General features: G+C 44.4%; 1 protein-coding gene across 8 annotated transcripts in view; it reads left to right on the plus strand.

Moving 5' to 3' along the window:
• LOC115160642 (histone deacetylase 4-like) overlaps positions 1-17,611 on the plus strand; it is a 260,839-nt gene that overhangs the window by 233,602 nt on the left and 9,626 nt on the right. For all 8 annotated transcript variants that reach the window (XM_029710865.1, XM_029710864.1, XM_029710868.1 and 5 more), the window contains 3 exons: positions 12-131; positions 3,315-3,412; positions 16,100-16,218. In XM_029710865.1, coding sequence (XP_029566725.1) covers positions 12-131; positions 3,315-3,412; positions 16,100-16,218 — 337 coding nt within the window. The remainder of the gene's footprint in view (positions 1-11; positions 132-3,314; positions 3,413-16,099; positions 16,219-17,611) is intronic.

Raw genomic sequence — 17,611 nt, forward strand, 5'->3', positions numbered from 1 at the left:
ATATCTATCAGGATGTTCACCATGGCAACGGCACACAACAAGCGTTCTACAGCGATCCCAACGTTCTCTACCTGTCACTCCATCGCTACGACGATGGCAACTTCTTTCCTGGCAGTGGAGCGCCTGATGAGGTGAGTGGCAGAGTTGGAGATACGCTCGCGTGTGCGTGTGTCTGCGTGCATGTTTGTCTATGTTCACTTTGACAAGCGCTTACTGTTCTTCACATCCCTGGCACACATGTTGACAGACACTGGTAGCTCAACTGCCTGCACAGTGTGCAAGATCTCAACACCAATAGTTTCCTCTTGCTAAGGAAAAACAATTTACTGAAGTATTGTTTCAGAATTCTGGTCACTTTTCCAAAAATTCCCAGGATTTCCAGAATTCCTGGTGGGAGGATTCCAGATTTCCTGCTTATTCCCTCCTGATTCCGAGGAAACTTCCAATCGGGATTTCTGGAAAACCCGGGAATTTTGCAACCCTATTGAAGCACTCACTCTGTTGAACACTAACCATAAAATGAAATAGTGGCTATGTTTCAACAGGCAAACACTTGGTAGAATACTTTCCACCCATCACTGGCTCAATAACCAACAATTACCATAGAATTGACCCTTCGCTAAGCCCTGCTTGTCTTAGTTACTGTTGCAACATTTTCCAGGGAAGCCACTGGTGAAATTCCCTCACAATGATCTCAAACTGTTTTTTTAATACACAATGAAATTAAACACAGACCACCCCTTGCTGATCAGGAAACTCTTGAGTATGTTGAGGTGGACTGTCATTACAGTTACTTCACGGGAACCTGTTCAAATGAAGGTTGTAGTGTGGCTAGCCAGTGAATTGACTGTCATCATGCAGTCAAAGTTACTAACCACTTTTGGAGCTAACTAGTGCTCTCAAATCGTTTCCTAAAGTCAACAGCAGATTAGAGTTATTCAGCAGAGGTGGGACCAAGTCATTGTTTTACAAGTCACAAGTAAGGTTCAAGTCTTAGCACTCAAGTCCCAAGTCAAGACAAGCAAGTCCGAGTCAAGTCTCAAGTCAAGACCGACAAGTATCAAGTCAAGTCTCAAGTCCTAAACTTTGAGTTTCGAGTCCTAAACAAGTCATAATGGGCACTTCACCAAATGTAATACCATTTCATATCTTTAACAAGAGTAATAGTTAGTATATTACATTTATGCAAATCATGAATGCTTGTAAAAATATCTATATATTTATTACTTTCCAAATAAACGTTATATTTCCATGGAAATACATGGGTAGCCATGAGAAAGACCCCCCCCATAGTGATCGACTATCGAGGATCGCCATGGGGCGCAATCGGGCCATGTAGGCTTGTACACACACACACACACACACACACTGTGTGGTTGCAGTAGGCAAACGTATGTCAATGGCTTTAGGAACAGCAGTAACATCAGGCAGGATTTAGGCCAACAACTGTCTAGCCAGTTGTAGCTCAATCTTTGGTGCAATGATCACATTCCCACACTGACTGACTGTGTGGAGGCTCATTGATTTAACGTTACGTTAGCCTAAATGCTACAGTAGCAAAGTTATAAGTTATATAGCTGTCAGCTATATTAGCCACAATTTACCGTTCTTTGTGCAGCTTCAAATGTCGAACAAAGTTGGAAATTGTTGCGCCTCCGCCTGTAATTTTCTTCCCGCATGTTTTGCAAGTTACAATCCGTTTTTTGTTGATACAGTATCGTCTTTATATCCGAAAATAATAATTTTGGGTATCATCTTTCCAAGGACTCCATCTGAATTCACCCGCCAACGTTCCTCTGCACTGCCACGCACAACTTTTTCTCAGCTGGCACAATTTGATTGGCTGCTGTCCTTTTCAAACTGTAATCAGTTAATGAAGAGTTGATGCGCTGCACACTTTTTTAATAGCATAATTTTTTATATTTGGGCTTGGGGAGGGTATCAAGTCAGGTCGAGTCAAAAGGCTCAAGTCCAAGTTAAGTCACAAGTCATTGGTATTAAAGTCAAAGTCGAGTTGCAAGTCATCATATTTGTGACTCGAGTCCAAGTCATGTGACTCGAGTCCACACCTCTGTTATTCAGAGTATTCATAACATGGCTAATTTAGCTAGCTAACATACATTTAGAGAAAAGAAGTTATATTAAGTGGCTAGCTAGCATTAGAAATGTTTGGTGGCCAATGAGATTGAGAGCTAGCTAACTAACCAACAATGTAACAAAAGTATAATTTCGGATTTGAAAAACTTCATCAACAGGCTCTGCATTTAAGGATCACAGTAACGAGTACTCCTGGTTCAATGTTCAATTATTTTGCCATTTAAACAATTACTTTTCTAAAGAAAACAGTTTTTCCCACTGTCCTCACTGGCTTTCATGCATTTAAAACGTGAGCTTGTTTGAGCAGTGTTGTCAACAATTTTTCAGTGAGAGGTCGCTTTTGGCTTCTTAATTTGTTGCTAAAGTTGCTAGATGTTGACATCACAGCACCAATTTGCGGTACTGCTGCGGTCCCCGTCATAGCGTTTTCGCCCCGCCTCTCCCACCATACTCCCCTTACCCCGGTGCTTCTCTGCCTGTGCGTGCGCCGTTGCAGTGACTTATGTTGCACAGACAGCCTCTCCCATTCTTGTTTGCGGCAGAATTGAGTGGAAAAATACGCTTAATGCTATCAAAACCATAGAACAAAACCATAGAAATGCTCGCAACTCCTCAAAGGCACCCTAAAAAGTAACTGCATTTGTCGCTTGCCTCTTTTACCAATAAAAGTCGCTAAATTGGCAACACACTGTCCGAGGTGTCGCACTCGACAAAATTCTGGGGCGATGCTTAGAGAAGGGTCAATCGATTTTTGGAAATGTTCCTGTTATTCACATTCAAATTGGCAACACAAAGAAAGCTCAATTGTTGTTAGTTATTCCTTGGTAATTGCTACAATATTATATTGGCAGTCATCTAACATCTCCTGATACAGGTTTCTTAATGATGTGGTCATTAGCAAGGCCTTCTACCACTTAGGTCAGATTATTATTGTTGCTTGTAAAATGCCCAGACTTAATGTAAAAGTGTGTTAGTGTGTGTACTTGTGTGTGTGCATGCGTGCGTATATATTAGAGCGTGCGCTCTCGTCTGGCAGGTGCAGTCTGAGCTTTGACAGGTAAATGGCAGCAATCCCAGCAGTCTTTTCTTAGGTGGAGGCTGTTCTACAGAAGTATTGTCTAGAGTGTGTAATAGTACAGTATATGCATGTCATTTTGCTTGAGTGTGTGTGCGTGTTGTATATGTGACTAACCTATGTTGTGTTGTGTGTGTTGTAGGTGGGCACTGGGGCAGGTATGGGCTTCAATGTGAACATGGCTTTCACCGGTGGACTGGAGCCACCCATGGGAGACGCAGAGTACCTGGCTGCCTTCAGGTAACACAGACTAGCTACCACAGAGTATGATGAGGATTTCTTATGCTAGCAACATCAGCGTCAGAAATCAAGAGGGAGAGAAAGAGAGAGGAGCCAGTTTAGTGGTGAATTTACGGCGGTGGGGGTTGGCTGTTGGTGTGTAAAGTGCTCAGGGAGCACTTGGCTGAGGAGAGGGGTGTATATCAACAGACTGAAGGTCCCAGTGCTCAGTCTGTCCTGACAGTTCCCAGCTCTGGAACCATATACACACTACTGTCATGCCGCAAGTCTACAGACGCGTATTAAAGGGATGATTCACTCCAATATCACTCAATGCCTTCTTGACGTTAATGTAGATGATACCGGATGTTGTCTTCATCCAAAGATTTCAACTTAAGCCGAAGTGACTGATAGAGTAAGCTATTGTTAGCATTAGAATATAATACATATTAACAGTTAATTGCAGATTCAGGACAGCTGTAGATGTTGTTGAGGGGGTAGAAATGTAGATGAACTAAGAAAACGGATTGGGTGATTCATGTCAAATATCCCTGCCAAATTGGAGGCACAAATACAACCATGTGAACATCACTTGGGGTCAGACCTGGGTCAAATACATCACGTCAAATAATTGAATATGCTTAAGGTGCACTCGATTTAGTTTGCCCTGTACAATGCAACCAAATAGATAGTCCCTAAAGCGTGTATATTGTCCACATATTGTCTATTTTTACAGTAATAGCTATTAGCAGGATACCGTACGTCAATGTTACATCCAAGGCAGAAATACTGAGAGAAGTATAACTGTAACAAAAGGTCATGTTATACCATGACTGTATGAAATTATCTCGTCGTCCAAAAAGAACTGAACTCATGATACTGTAATGCCTCCTTTTCACAGCTTTTGAGTGGCCTCTATATGGCTGAGAGGCAGGGAGGCTTGAAGTATGATGTGTTGTAATACATGGCCGAGTCAGGGCTTTGTGGCAGCCTCTTTTATATGCCAAGCAGGCTGATGCCAGGGCTGAACTCCATTAGGTCCGCTGTCTGGGGCTATTTATAACCCACCTACACACTCACACTTTACACACACACATAACATGAGCATGTGCATATAAACATCCAGTAAACACACATACACAAACACACACACAGAAAAACACAAACATCACGCAAAAGTCATGCACGTATGCTCACCACCAATTCCCGCAAACACACAACACTCTCACACACACACACACACACACACACACACACACACACACACACACACACACTCTTGCAGGCATACACACCTACCTGTACACACACAAGCATACATGGCATTGCATGCAAGCATAAACTTACATACAGTACATCCACACACACACTCACACACACGCAGACATGTGGTTGGGGCGCAGGGCAGAGGGTGAATCACTTTGAAGATGAGCCTGTCTGGCCAATTGGTCTGAGCTGCCGGTGCAGGTAGACAGTAGACACACATCAAACCACTCTGTCTCAGTCTACTGACTGGCTGGTTGCACGCTATACTATACTAACCAGGACAATGTGCCCTGCTAATGTACCCCAGACCTCCACATAACCCTGCTCCTCACGTAACCCCACACTGACCCTCTCACATCCAGATAGATGGATCACATGCTGTACAAGCCGCTGTATCGTATGTTCATATGGATGTGTACAGTACACAAGAGGTGGGACGTGATACATATTAGGGCGCATATGTACCTATATACTGTATATACATATCTATGTCGACAAACCCTCAAGCACTGTGCCCCCACCAATGTGTAGCACGTCTTCAGGTATTGTCTCTTGTGTTGTTGTATATAAAGAAACATTTTATGTGTTTATGCTCAAATCTATCCTTTGTTTTTAAACCACCCTGCCACGTTATGTTGGCGCTGCACTTGATAGAAGGGAAATTGTTTGGGAAGGGTAAGAAATCTTGTTTGTTGATACGCTGCAACAGTGTAGTAGTTACAGATTTCAGACTGTGGGAAACATTGGAGTCAACGTGGGCCAGCATCCCTGTCGAATGCTTTCCACACCTTGTACAGTCCATGCCCCAATGAATTGAGGCTGTTCTGAGGGCAAGAGGGGGGACCTATGGCCAATAATCTGAAAGGCTGACACCGAGTAAAGTCCATGACCTTTATGAGATAAAGGATGGATGTACCCAATCTTAAATGATACTGTAGCCCCTACCTGTTTTTATGTATACCTGAATGAGATGCAGTAAGTACACGCAATATAGTATTATAGCCCCACCTCGACCTCCCGGCCCGGCTCCATGAGGGGGCCTCTTTCCTGTACGAGGATGGTGCGCGAGTTGGGAACTACCGCAAAGCTACCAAGGAACCAGGTAAGGATGGCAGTAGAACAAGGCGAAATGCAGCAGGATATATTGTGGAGTGGGCTGGGGATGCCACGGAGATTGGCGCACAGACAACCACATATCGGCAATCCTCCATTTTCTGTGGTCGAGAGGCAACGCGATCCACAGCTCACGGACTTGCTGAAATGGAGCATTAAAAAGAGCAAGCAACGGGAGCAGAGACAGGAGGCTCAGCTCTAGGTGGTAGAGATGGCACTTATTGATCTACAAGAAAACAACGCTGACATCGGGGCACAAGACCAGCTGGGCGATGGGGTTGGAGCAAGCAGAGGCTCGCCTGATTGCGCCAATCGGCACCCAGATCCGAGGGGCCCGGTGCCAGTGACATTCCGGTCGGACCTGTCACTGCCCAAGGTCACTGACAATGATGAAGTCGATGTGTACCTCGCAACATTTGAACGGATGGCGGCTACGTGTGGCCGGCCGAGAGAAGAGTGGGTGATTCGGCTTGTCTACTAACAGGAAAGACAAGAAAGCCTAAGTGACTATGGACGTTAACTTCGTTCATGATTATGACAGTGTTAAGGAAGAAATACAAAACTAAATATGAAATCAGCAAAGACAATTATAGAATGCGCTTTCGTGAAGAAAAGACAAAGGCGGGGGAATCCTGTCAGGAATTGTTTGTGCGTCTCCGGGAGCTGGCCAGGATACCACCAACGGAGCACACAGTTGAAACTGTCCTGGAGGTTATCGTGCTTGAACAATTCCTTCTGATGATTACATCTGAAATCAGAGTTTGGGTTTGGGAAAGGGACCGGAAGTCTGCTGCAGAGGCGCCGCGTCTCGCAGAGGTCTACATGTCTGCACGTCAAGACCAACGGGCCTTTTCCAATGCAAACACAGTGGCAGCTGCTTGACCCAGTCGGTTTGTGGGACAATGCGGGACACATAGTAAGACACAACACTTTTAATTAGCAAAGGGACTGTGGGTGTTTTTCTTGTGGCCTAGTAGGACATAAGGCAGACAACGTAATGTATGGCGCGCAGAGCTAGTGTGCTTTTGTGCTACTTGCCTACGTCTAGTTTACGCCCTAGTGAGTTGCAGGTTAATGAGCAGCTATGTGAGGTGTTTCTAAATGGCAAGGTGTTGATGGCTTTGGATGATACTGGCAGCACACAAACACTCGTTAGGGCTGGTCTAATTAAGTTGTCCTCGGGACTGATATCCCCATATTGTCAGAGTTGTTAGAGCCAAAGCAGCGTCTGCAGCACCTAGGGACGATATTGGGGTAGATCCAGAAAGCGGGGCTCACTGTGAATGGAACCAAGTGTGCTATGGCCCGAGAAGAGGCCCTGTACTTGAGTTTCCGCATTGGCCCAGAGGGCATGTGCCCTCAAGTGGACAAAGTAGCAGCCATCCAAAACAGTTCTACGCCTAGCACACGGGCTGCGGGTGAAGTCCTTCCTGTGGCTCGTTGGCTGGTACTGACGTTTTGTGCCAGACTTCTCAGATGTGGCCCTACCCGTAGAATGAACTGACCAAAACCAAAGAGCAGAAACAATTCCTGTGGACCACGGCCTGTGAAGAGGCATCCCAGAGGCCCAAATGGGTGGTATGTAGCCAGTCCAGACTTCGACAAGCCTTTTGTGGTGCAGACTGATGCATCCAACGTGGGGCTGGGAGCTGTGCTAGCTCAGGGAGAGTCGGGCAGGAGAGATCTGTTCTGTTCATCAGCTGAAAACGGAAATCACATGAGTCCAGGTATTCAGTGGTTGGGAGTGAGCACATCGCACTGAAGTGGAGCATCGAGAGCTTGAGGTATTACCTTCTTGGTAGCTCTTTCCTTGTCCAACATAGTTGCAGACTATGTTGGACAAGAAAGCCCTTCTGTACTGCCACATGTACCATGATTTGTTTGTTATTTTCAGCCTGAGGGCCATTTTTGTTTTAGGTCCCTTTATAAAATAGCGAAAAGGTTCAAATGATTGGGTGACAGGTTGTCGCCAAATCTGTATCTCCACTGCGCTGTACCATGGACAGAGCATGCTGCAGAGTGTGTGTGTGTTTGAATGTAGGGAGGCTATGGAAAGCCACTGGGCGGTTAGGTATGTCTCCATTGAGTTTCCATAGAAAGCAGGGAAAAACACTCCTCATTTGTGGTAGGCTATGTCAATAATGAGGTAGGTTACGTGAATAACGAGATACGCCTCTGCCTGTAATATTTTGATTTTGATTTATAAGGTCGGGGTGAAGTTTACAGTTGAAGCTGCTTCACTCAACTCTGCCTCACACCGCACCACTATAGAGTTTTTAGTTAGCTTCTTAGCTTTCTGTAAAAGGTGTTAGTGTTATTAGCCTATTTAGCTCTAACCAGCTAATCTACCACTGCCACGATGGATATCAGAAATCAAACCACCAAGGCCGCCGCAAAGCCCAGCAGCGACGATGCTGCGGCGCTCCAGCTAGCTCCGCGTGAAGAGCCCACCCCCGTGTTTATAGTAGGCCGGCATTGCGTAATTTATTACGTGGGTGGATGGAATTTGATCCACAGAAGTGCCGTATCGCATCGCCTGTGTACAGCTGCATTCACATAGGCTGTTTGTAATAGGTGAATTACCCTATCTAGCGTGTAGCCTATATATGCATTACCAAATATACCTTTCTTTACTGTGTAGGGCACTGTCCATTTTGCTGATACAGTGCAGCGGAGATGGGCTACAGATTTCGCGCCAACCTGTCACTTCAAAAGCACTCAATGGTCTCGGAGTCTCGGCATTTGCACTTTATGTTTATTGTGGTATAGCGTGATATAAGCAGAGTTCAATATAATTCCAATGCAAGAACCCCCCCCCCCCCAAAATTGTGCCCCCTCACCGATTTCAACTGCCCCCTTAGTCACTTTATCCTGGCAAAGGGTCTGTCGACCTTCTCATAGGCTAGGTGAAAATTCCACCACTTTGATCCACCTATCCAATCCTATGAGATGTACACAAGTAGATGGAGAGAGAGGGAAATTGATTTGACATGTTTTCTTTGGCAATGTAATTTCTTACACTTTCCATGCCAATAAATCTTCTTGAATTGAACTGAGAGAAGGCGGGTCGGGGGGCTAGCTTGGGGGAGTAGGGGCTAGGGGTCAATTTAGGAGTGACAGGGATGTGGGTCTTCCCCTTATTTCACCCAGCTGGCCCCCAGCACTCATCAATCCCACAATGCTGCGGTGAGTGTCTCCTCAGCCTCTCTCCTCTCTGATTTACAGCACCCAGAGGAAAATGGCCAGCACAGCCCAACAGTCCATATATCTACTCTCCCGCCATCTCTCTCTATCGTTCCCTTTTTTACATGTACATTTTAGTAATTTATCAGACGCTCTTATCCAGAGTGACTTAAAGTAGTGAGTGCATACATTTTTTTGTTTCTTTTCATACTGGTCCCCCGTGGGAATCAAACCCACAATCCTGCCGATTTCCTTTACGTCCCTCTCTCTATCAAAAACACAGACAAATCCACCCCATCTCACTCCTTATTCTCTCTCTCTCTCTTTCTCTCTCTCTCTCTCTCTCTCTCTCTCTCTCTCTCTCCTCTCTCCCGCTCTCTCCCTCTCAGCCAGTGCCACATTGCATTTGCAGGGGATCAAGCCTGAGCCTCCAGAAAGGGAGGAAAAAAAGATAAGAAAATTATCCCTAATGAAAACCAGAAGTCCCATCTCTCTCTCCTTCCCTCACGCTCCCTCTCTCATCATGAACTTGGGAACAGAGAGGAGAATTGAGCTTAATTCAAACCAGCTCTCCACAACGTGAGATGACAAGGCTTTGAAGTGTGTCGGAAAAGCCTTTGAGCCTGACATGTAGGCATGGCTAGCGTTAACCCTTTGTTGGTTAGTGGGTTTGGGCAGTATGGTTTTCAGTTTTTTTGTATTCAGTCAAGCTATAGTATCTTCCTCCTCATTCACTGCCCTTGTTTAGGACTCCACTTGAAAACACACCACACACCCTGGTGGGGTGTTCTGCGGAGGAGAGGTTAAAGCGAGGAATGGAAAGGAGGAGTGGAAGATGGAGAGAGTCCCTAGAGAGGGAGGTTTCCCTGGTTCTTGTCAACGCCACTGAGTGAACAGCTGCCTCCATTCTGAAAGCGTGTTCGTGTGTGTGCATTTGTGTGCGTGCGGCTGCATGTCTTAGCACTCAAAGCATTCAGGGAATGGGGGAAATGATGAGGACTTCGGTGAACTATGAGTGAACAAAGTCCCTTACCCCTACACAGACTTCTCAGGCCCCCAAAGAGTGCTCATCTTCCTGCTCCGTCTAGTTTATTCTCTCCCAAAGTGAAACAACACAACCTCACTGGGAAAAAGGTAAAGAAAACACTGCAGGTGAAAGAGAGAGATGTGGCTCATCTCATCTTCTCATATCTGTGAAAAATCCAATAGCTTCAGGAACGCCCCAGCAAAGATCAGAGGACGAGGATAATTAATAATTAACATAGTAGACTCCAGAGCCGCTTCTCTGGGAAGGTTGACGTGTTGGGCGACCACCTGCAGAACTGATCTTCAGGGGGGTTTCAGTGGTCTCGATGAGCATTATAGGTAGAGCGCATTGAGTAGTCACACGTGCGTCGTCGATATCTTGTGCACGGGTACATGCGCGTACTGTATATTTGTACGTGTGTGCATGCATGTGTTCTTATGCATATGCGGGTGTACACACTGTGTGTGTTTGTGGGTGTTTCTCAAAATGAATACCACCATGCTCCAAGCACGCAAATTGCAGCACGGGAGGGTCGGAGTATGAGTCCAAATCAAAGTATGTGAAATGGAGCACGGAGGGCACTTCTCGGATGCGTACTCCGTTTGTTGATATTTTGAAGCATGCATCAATGCAAGCTTCAACGCAAAGTATGCGCAGAAATATGACGCAGCCACGTAAAAAAAAAACATTTCTTTAAATTATTTGAGCCGAAGTGTGAGAAAATCAACTCTAACTTCAGAACAAAATGTTGCCCATTCTCATATGTTGCCTAATGACAATATTTTATCTTGATACGTTAATAAATACGTACTGTGTTCATTTTGGCATGTTTGCGTGCCTACAATGCCCACTGTAGTGTGCATAGATTGCAAGCCGATAGAAAGTCAATAGCTTGCTACTACTGTTCGCTAGCTAGATAGCCACGAAGAATTGGTAGCTAGCTACCTACGAATAATTTACATCTATATTACATTATTTCTAGGTGATTTTTGCCTGTTTAACTAGCTGGCTAGCTAGATTATTACAATTCACATTTTGATAGCTGATTATTATGAAGTAAAACATTTTGTTTTGTGTATGTTTTGTTTGGTTTCTATTGTTGCAATTGTCCTGGCTGGACGATGCTTCTCAGATGTTATGTTTTATGCGTTCTCTACACTTTCGTCCTCACAAGAACGTATTCTAGAGAACATCCTCGGAGAATGCACTCAGAGCATGAGAGTGTGGAGCACAGTAGTATGCATATTGAGATACACCCTGTGTGTGTGTGTGTGTGTGTGTATGTGTGTGTGTGTGTGTGTGTGTGTGTGTGTGTGTGTGTGCGTGCGTGCGTGTGTGTGTGCGTGCGTGATGAGGATATTACAGTGGGTCAGGGGGATTTGGATTAGGCCTGACTGTCTCAGGAGAAAGAGGTGTTCAACCCTGAGGCTTAGCAGGTCCCCCCAAAAATGCTCACATACACTGCCGGGATACACATACACACAGACACACATACCTACACAGTCCAACCAAGGTCCATGTATTGAAGAACAAACTGAATGTGCAACAGGTAATGCCTAAACATGTTGTAAGCACATTTTATTCAACTTTTTTTTCCTTAAAGGCGCAATGTGTAGAAATCATTCTGTCATTCTAGGTGTAGGATCCTAATTTGATCACCCTGTTGCAGGAGAACTTTCCTGCAAAGCAGGACATTTTAAAGTTGTAGTATATTTGAGGTTGAAAAAGGCTTCTGAAATTTGTAATTTACATCCATTAATTATAATTCAAAGAACAAAAATAGGACAGCACTCTGGTGAATAAACTTAAATTGACATATTTTTATTGCTGCACAAACATTTTGGGTATGATCCTTCTTCAGCATGCAATGGCAATCAATGTCTCGACAAAACCACACACAGGTGGGTATAATTATAAATTCTCAGTCAGTATTGGCCCAATCAAGGGATCCCAGCAGAGGGAGCTGTGGGGGAAACATGACAATCAAATAAAGATAAAAATATATAAACATAATACAGATACTGTACATTATGATGTCATTACCTAAATGTTTCTACTACATATTTATAACTTACAACCAAAAAAACAAGAAAAATAACATTCCTCTTTAAGGCCTGCTGGGGAAGAAGTGCCCAATATCCACTATGTCTCTCTTTGGAGAAGTAATTTATCACTATCGCCTTCCCTACGTGGTGCCTTCACCAATTCAATGCCCATATAATGTAAGACACTTAGTTTGTGATTATGGTTATTGAAATGCCTGGCAACAGGTGATTTTCCATCATGGTTGCGAATGGAGCTCTTATGCTCACATGTCCTTGTCTTAAGTTCACGTTTGGTCTTACCCACATAATAAATGTTACAGGAACACCTTAGGAGATATACAATACATTTTGTGTTACATGTTATTCTACTTCGAAACTTTATCCTCTCACCCGAATGGGGATGGATAAGAGAGTTCACTCTGATCATGGCAGAAGAGTAAACGCAGTTGTAACAAGTGAAATTGCCATCAGGAATGATACACATGAAATGCAATGTTTTTTTCTTAGGCAAATGTGACCTTACTAAACAATTCCATACTTTTTAGGGTCTCTTATAGCAAAACCTCGGGGGGGGGGATTCAAACGCTTTACCGAAGTTGGGGTCGCTGTGCAATATGTGGCAATATCTATTAACCACTTCCTTGATCAACCTTGAAATGGGACTGCAGGTGGACACTGAAGTTGCAGAGGGAGGAGAGGAATTCCTTTGACGTGGTTCCAATAATGCATTCCACTTAGTTTGTCTTACTGTCTTAAGGCATTTGTTCAATAATTCTTCTTTATACCCTCTTGTTTTGAATTGTTCACATAAATCTTTGGCATGTGCACTACCGTTCAAAAGTTTGGGGTCACTTAGAAATGTCCTTGTTTTTGAAAGAAAAGCAAAAAATGTTGTCCATTAAAATAACATCAAATTGATCAGAAATACAGTGTAGACATTGTTAATGTTGTAAAAGACTATTGTAGCTGGAAACGGCTGATTTTTAATGGAATATCTACATAGGCGTACAGAGGCCCATTATCAGCAACCATCACTCCTGTGTTCCAATGGCACGTTGTGTTACCTAATCCAAGTTTATATTTTTAAAAGGCTAATTAATCATTAGAAAGCCCTTTTGCAATTATGTTATCACAGCTGAAAAGTGTTGTTGGATAGGCAAGTCAGTTTAACTAGGCAAGTCAGTTTAGAAAATAAATCTTATTTACCATGACAGCCTACACCGGCCTCACCCAGACAACTCTGGGACAATTGTGCGCCGCCCTATGGGACTCCCAATCACAGCCGGTTGTGATACAGCCTGGATTCAAACCAGGGTGTCTTTAGGGACGCCTCAAGCACTGAGATGCAGTGCCTTAGACCACTGCGCCACTCGGGAGCCCAGCTGGTAAAATAAAAAGACGCAAAAAATAAACTTAAGGACAGGAAGCATGGAAATAGCACACATAGCACGGATCTACCGCTTATCAGACTTGCTTTCCATGAGAAGGACAAATCTACAACTCACATTTCTTTGAATTTGGTCGGGATGCACACAAAGCTACATATTGCGCCTTTAATCTGAACAAACGCATTCGGTGTGACTGCGCAGTTGTGGCAGGGTAGAGCAGAGCAGTATACATTTTCCCTTGATATCCAAACAAGAGCACACCTCAGCGATGACACTTTACAGGCAGGAACTAGCTGACGGAGGCAGTAGGGTTTTGGATCCGACCACACAAACCCAGGATGTCCCATAGCTAAGACGGCCTCGTAAATATATTTAAAACGTATTATCCGCCGGCATAATTAACCAAGCGTTTTTCATCTACCACATAGATATCCGCTGATTCACGCCTATAAAAGCCCTCGTTTCCACTCACACTTGCTCTCTAATTGATCGCTCTGGCTTTCCCAAGGTTGTCGTCTGTTTTAGAGGGGGTTTGTTGATGGGGAATTTGATGATGTGAGCAGTTTCTGATGGAGGGATGACGTGTGTGTGTGTGTCTCCATACACTTTAGATCTGAGGGAGGTTGGGGGGTAGTGTGTGATGCTCCGGTCACCATGGTAACCGTCATACTTACTTAAGCCCCCCCTTCCAATCTTGTGGCTGGCCACATGAGTGCCTGTGGCCAGCTCACTCTTTGGGTTGAGGTATTTTATGTGCTTGAATTAATGGTGTGTGTGTGTCTGTGTGTGAGCACTTCTAAGCAGCTGAACAAATATTACCAAGACACTACTACTCAGTTCATCTATTTTGGATATTTGCAGCCTACATGTATTGCAACCACCGGGTCATGCTATCATTATCTTACTCTCATTTGGTCTCAATCATTCTCTCCTTCACTTCCTCACTTTACTCATCTCTTACTCATCTTCCTTCATCTCTCCTTCTGTACACCATCCCTGAGCTTTATTTATTACGCTGCCTGCTGAGCTAGTGCCAGAGGCATTCTGACACAGTCCGTGACGCACACACTCCGCTGTGTATCTCAGCTGTCTGGGGTACCATGCCTCCTAAAAATACCGCCTCCCTCTCCCTCCCTTTGGGGGTAGGCCACCGCTGCAGACAGCTGTGTGTATGTGGGTGGGTGTGGTTTGCCCATTGTAGGCCTATAATTGTGGCGACGAGAGCAGGATGGAAAGAAAGTGAGCTAGGAGACAACCGCCATGTTCCTGAGGTCAGCAAAGTAGAGGGTTCCTACAACACGACCCTGAGGCACCCCCTCACACAGCACCAATACTCTGCCTATCCAAATACTGCCGGCCCCAAAAAGCACAGAATGCTCTACTGCTTGTACCAAGCACACATCTGCACTGGGAGAGCCATTCATACTGTCACTCAGATAAGTCCTACGGAACCTACACTAAAGATGCTCTGTCACAATGACAAACATTGAAGTTGTCACAGGCACATTTGTTAACGTTCTATCTCAAACCGATTCCTCTCAGTTCAACGACAACAATGTTGACCACATAAAATGATTTACACAGGTGGTTCAAGAAAGCTTTACTTAGAGTACAAGGAGTACAGGGAAACACTCTAACTATAGCCTCAACAGATGGAGGTTGTTTCCCAAATGGCCCCCTATTCCCTATATAGTGCACTACTTTTGACCAGGGCCCATAGAATAGGATGCCATTTGGGACTCAGCCTGAGTCACTGTAACCACGGGTTGCTGTATCAAAGAAATACATTTGTTATCTATCTATTTTCCTTCCTCCAGCTGTGTGAGAGAGGGCAGATTGTAAGGCCTCACTCGCCACACCCACACAGCCATCAACACAGACCAACGACATAGCCTCCCCTCCGAACTTAAGCATCATTGTGTAATTGTGTATTATTTTTCTCCGGTTCACTTTCACTACTACCTGACATGTGACCTCCTTGCTCTCACACTTTGTAGTTTGGGGGTTTCTACGGCCCTGTTTTCTGGAGCATGTTGCTCCCAACACCAGATTTGTGGCTTTGATTCCTGAATGTGAGGTTATGTGTTGTTTACTGAATGTTTGGATTAAAGTGGCTGCCAATTGGCCAGGTACATTGCACTGTAAGTACTGTATGTGGTTCATAGACGGGTTAGCTGACAATGTCCGCAAACGATACGCACACTTCAGTGGGTCAAAAGGCTGTCGGTTGTTGTAATTCTGGATGGCTAGTTAGCTAACAACAATGACAAGAAGCTGCCATGTGGGGAATAGTAGGTGTCTCGTTTCAGCTCGTTGTATCTTATTCTTGATACCATGTCTTGGTTTGACTGTCACGTCTATGCTAATATGGCAAAACTGTAACAATGTATTTGAGAGTCAACAAGTGCTCATTGTGCAAATTGATTTATGTTTTCAATAAACATTGGAGATTAAATATAGTTTACATGTTGTCAACAATTTAAGCGAAACGTGTCTGTTTTGCCCCATAGTGTCAGTTTTGTTGCTGAACAACCAACCCGTCTATTGGTTTGCATGGACAGTACCAACATCAGCCTCTAGGTGGTGTCTACCAGTAGGTATGTTTAGGTTAGTCACCGAAGGTGATGATGGCACTGACTGCTTCTTGTCTCTCTCTCACTCTCACTCTTTTTTTCCTCCTTCACAGGACGGTGGTGATGCCCATCGCCAACGAGTTTGCCCCCGACGTGGTGCTGGTGTCGTCTGGCTTCGATGCCGTGGAGGGCCATGCGTCACCCCTGGGAGGGTACAGGCTGACGGCCAAATGTAAGTGACTTCCTCCTTTTCCCCTTTCTCTCCACAACCCACTGCTCATGAATGGAACGTATCCAGCCATTACGCTGCCCTACCGTAGACAATGGCCTTGTTCAATACCATCAAAATGCATCCTTCCTTTCTTTACTTCATTTAGGTAATCACTGATCTGACATGGTCGGATTACTGAAAGCAATACATTGGAAACCTACCTTCACTTTTCCCATCACTACGAGACAGTGTTGTGGACTCGAGTCACATGTCACATGACTTGGACTCGAGTCTGACTCGAGTCACCAATTTGATGACTTGACTTGATATAAAATAAATAACTTTGACTTGGAGCGTCAAGACTCGGGATTCGACTTTGACTTGAGACGGATGACTTTAAATGATCATGCCAGGTTTTGTAACGTTTTGACACTCATTTTGTGGCACAGAGTCTCAATGGATTACTCTCCATGCAGCCAGAGACAGTAGCCGCAGCATCGGGCCCTTGCAAAAGAAACGTACAACAAATTGGCTAGTGAAATGCACAATTGGCCCTCTGATTGGACCAGCAAACTGTCAATCAACACATGTCGGGTGAGCTAGCAAACAGATTGCTGATTTGCTGTACAGCAATAGGATCGGGTGCAGCGCAAAGATAAAGTTGTAGGGAGAGAGGATTGCCATAATAAAAAAATATGCAGCTCCAAAAATTGTTTGGTGATCAAGAATAATAACTGTTTCCTTTGCAAGCTCACCAGCAATGGGGCATCAAGCAACAATTAGGTCTACTAGCTGGTCTTTTGGTACGTCAAAATTGGTTGAAATTGATCATTTACTTATGGAGCTTGCATTTGGAATTTGTTGTTAAAATGTATTATTCCTTTGGTGAGGACGCACCATAGGCTTGTCTCCCCACTTGCGCTCTCCAAACCCAAACGCTGTTGTTTGCCATTGCTTTCACACATTTAAATGCATATGTGCTAAATCTACATTCCGTCTAATCCTACAATAATTGCTAGCATGTAATCCTTCCATACCAGTGTCGTTTATTGCAACACATTTCTGTTTGATAAGATCGATTTTCATTCAGCCAACCATTTCTTACCTTCTGAGTGGGCGCGATGTTTATTGTGCATGTGAATGTTAACAAGACTCATGAGGTAAAAGTTCTGTTTATTTAATTCAATGTCTGGTTTCGTTTGTTCATGTTTCCGGGTAATGTCGGAGTTCCGTGTGTCTGTGTCCTACTGTATGCCTCTGTCATTCTGGTTGTGCGTAATAGGAGCATGTTCGCCTCAGTGTGCATAGAAATAGGCTAGGTGGCCTGCGCGCAATGCTTTGGAGTCAGTGTGTTGAATAACAGAGAAAAGTATTGTTCCATGTATGAATGTTGAGGAAATATCATAAAGTCTGA

Source organism: Salmo trutta, chromosome 24 (genome assembly GCF_901001165.1).
Source record: "Salmo trutta chromosome 24, fSalTru1.1, whole genome shotgun sequence".
Lineage (NCBI taxonomy): Eukaryota > Metazoa > Chordata > Actinopteri > Salmoniformes > Salmonidae > Salmo > Salmo trutta.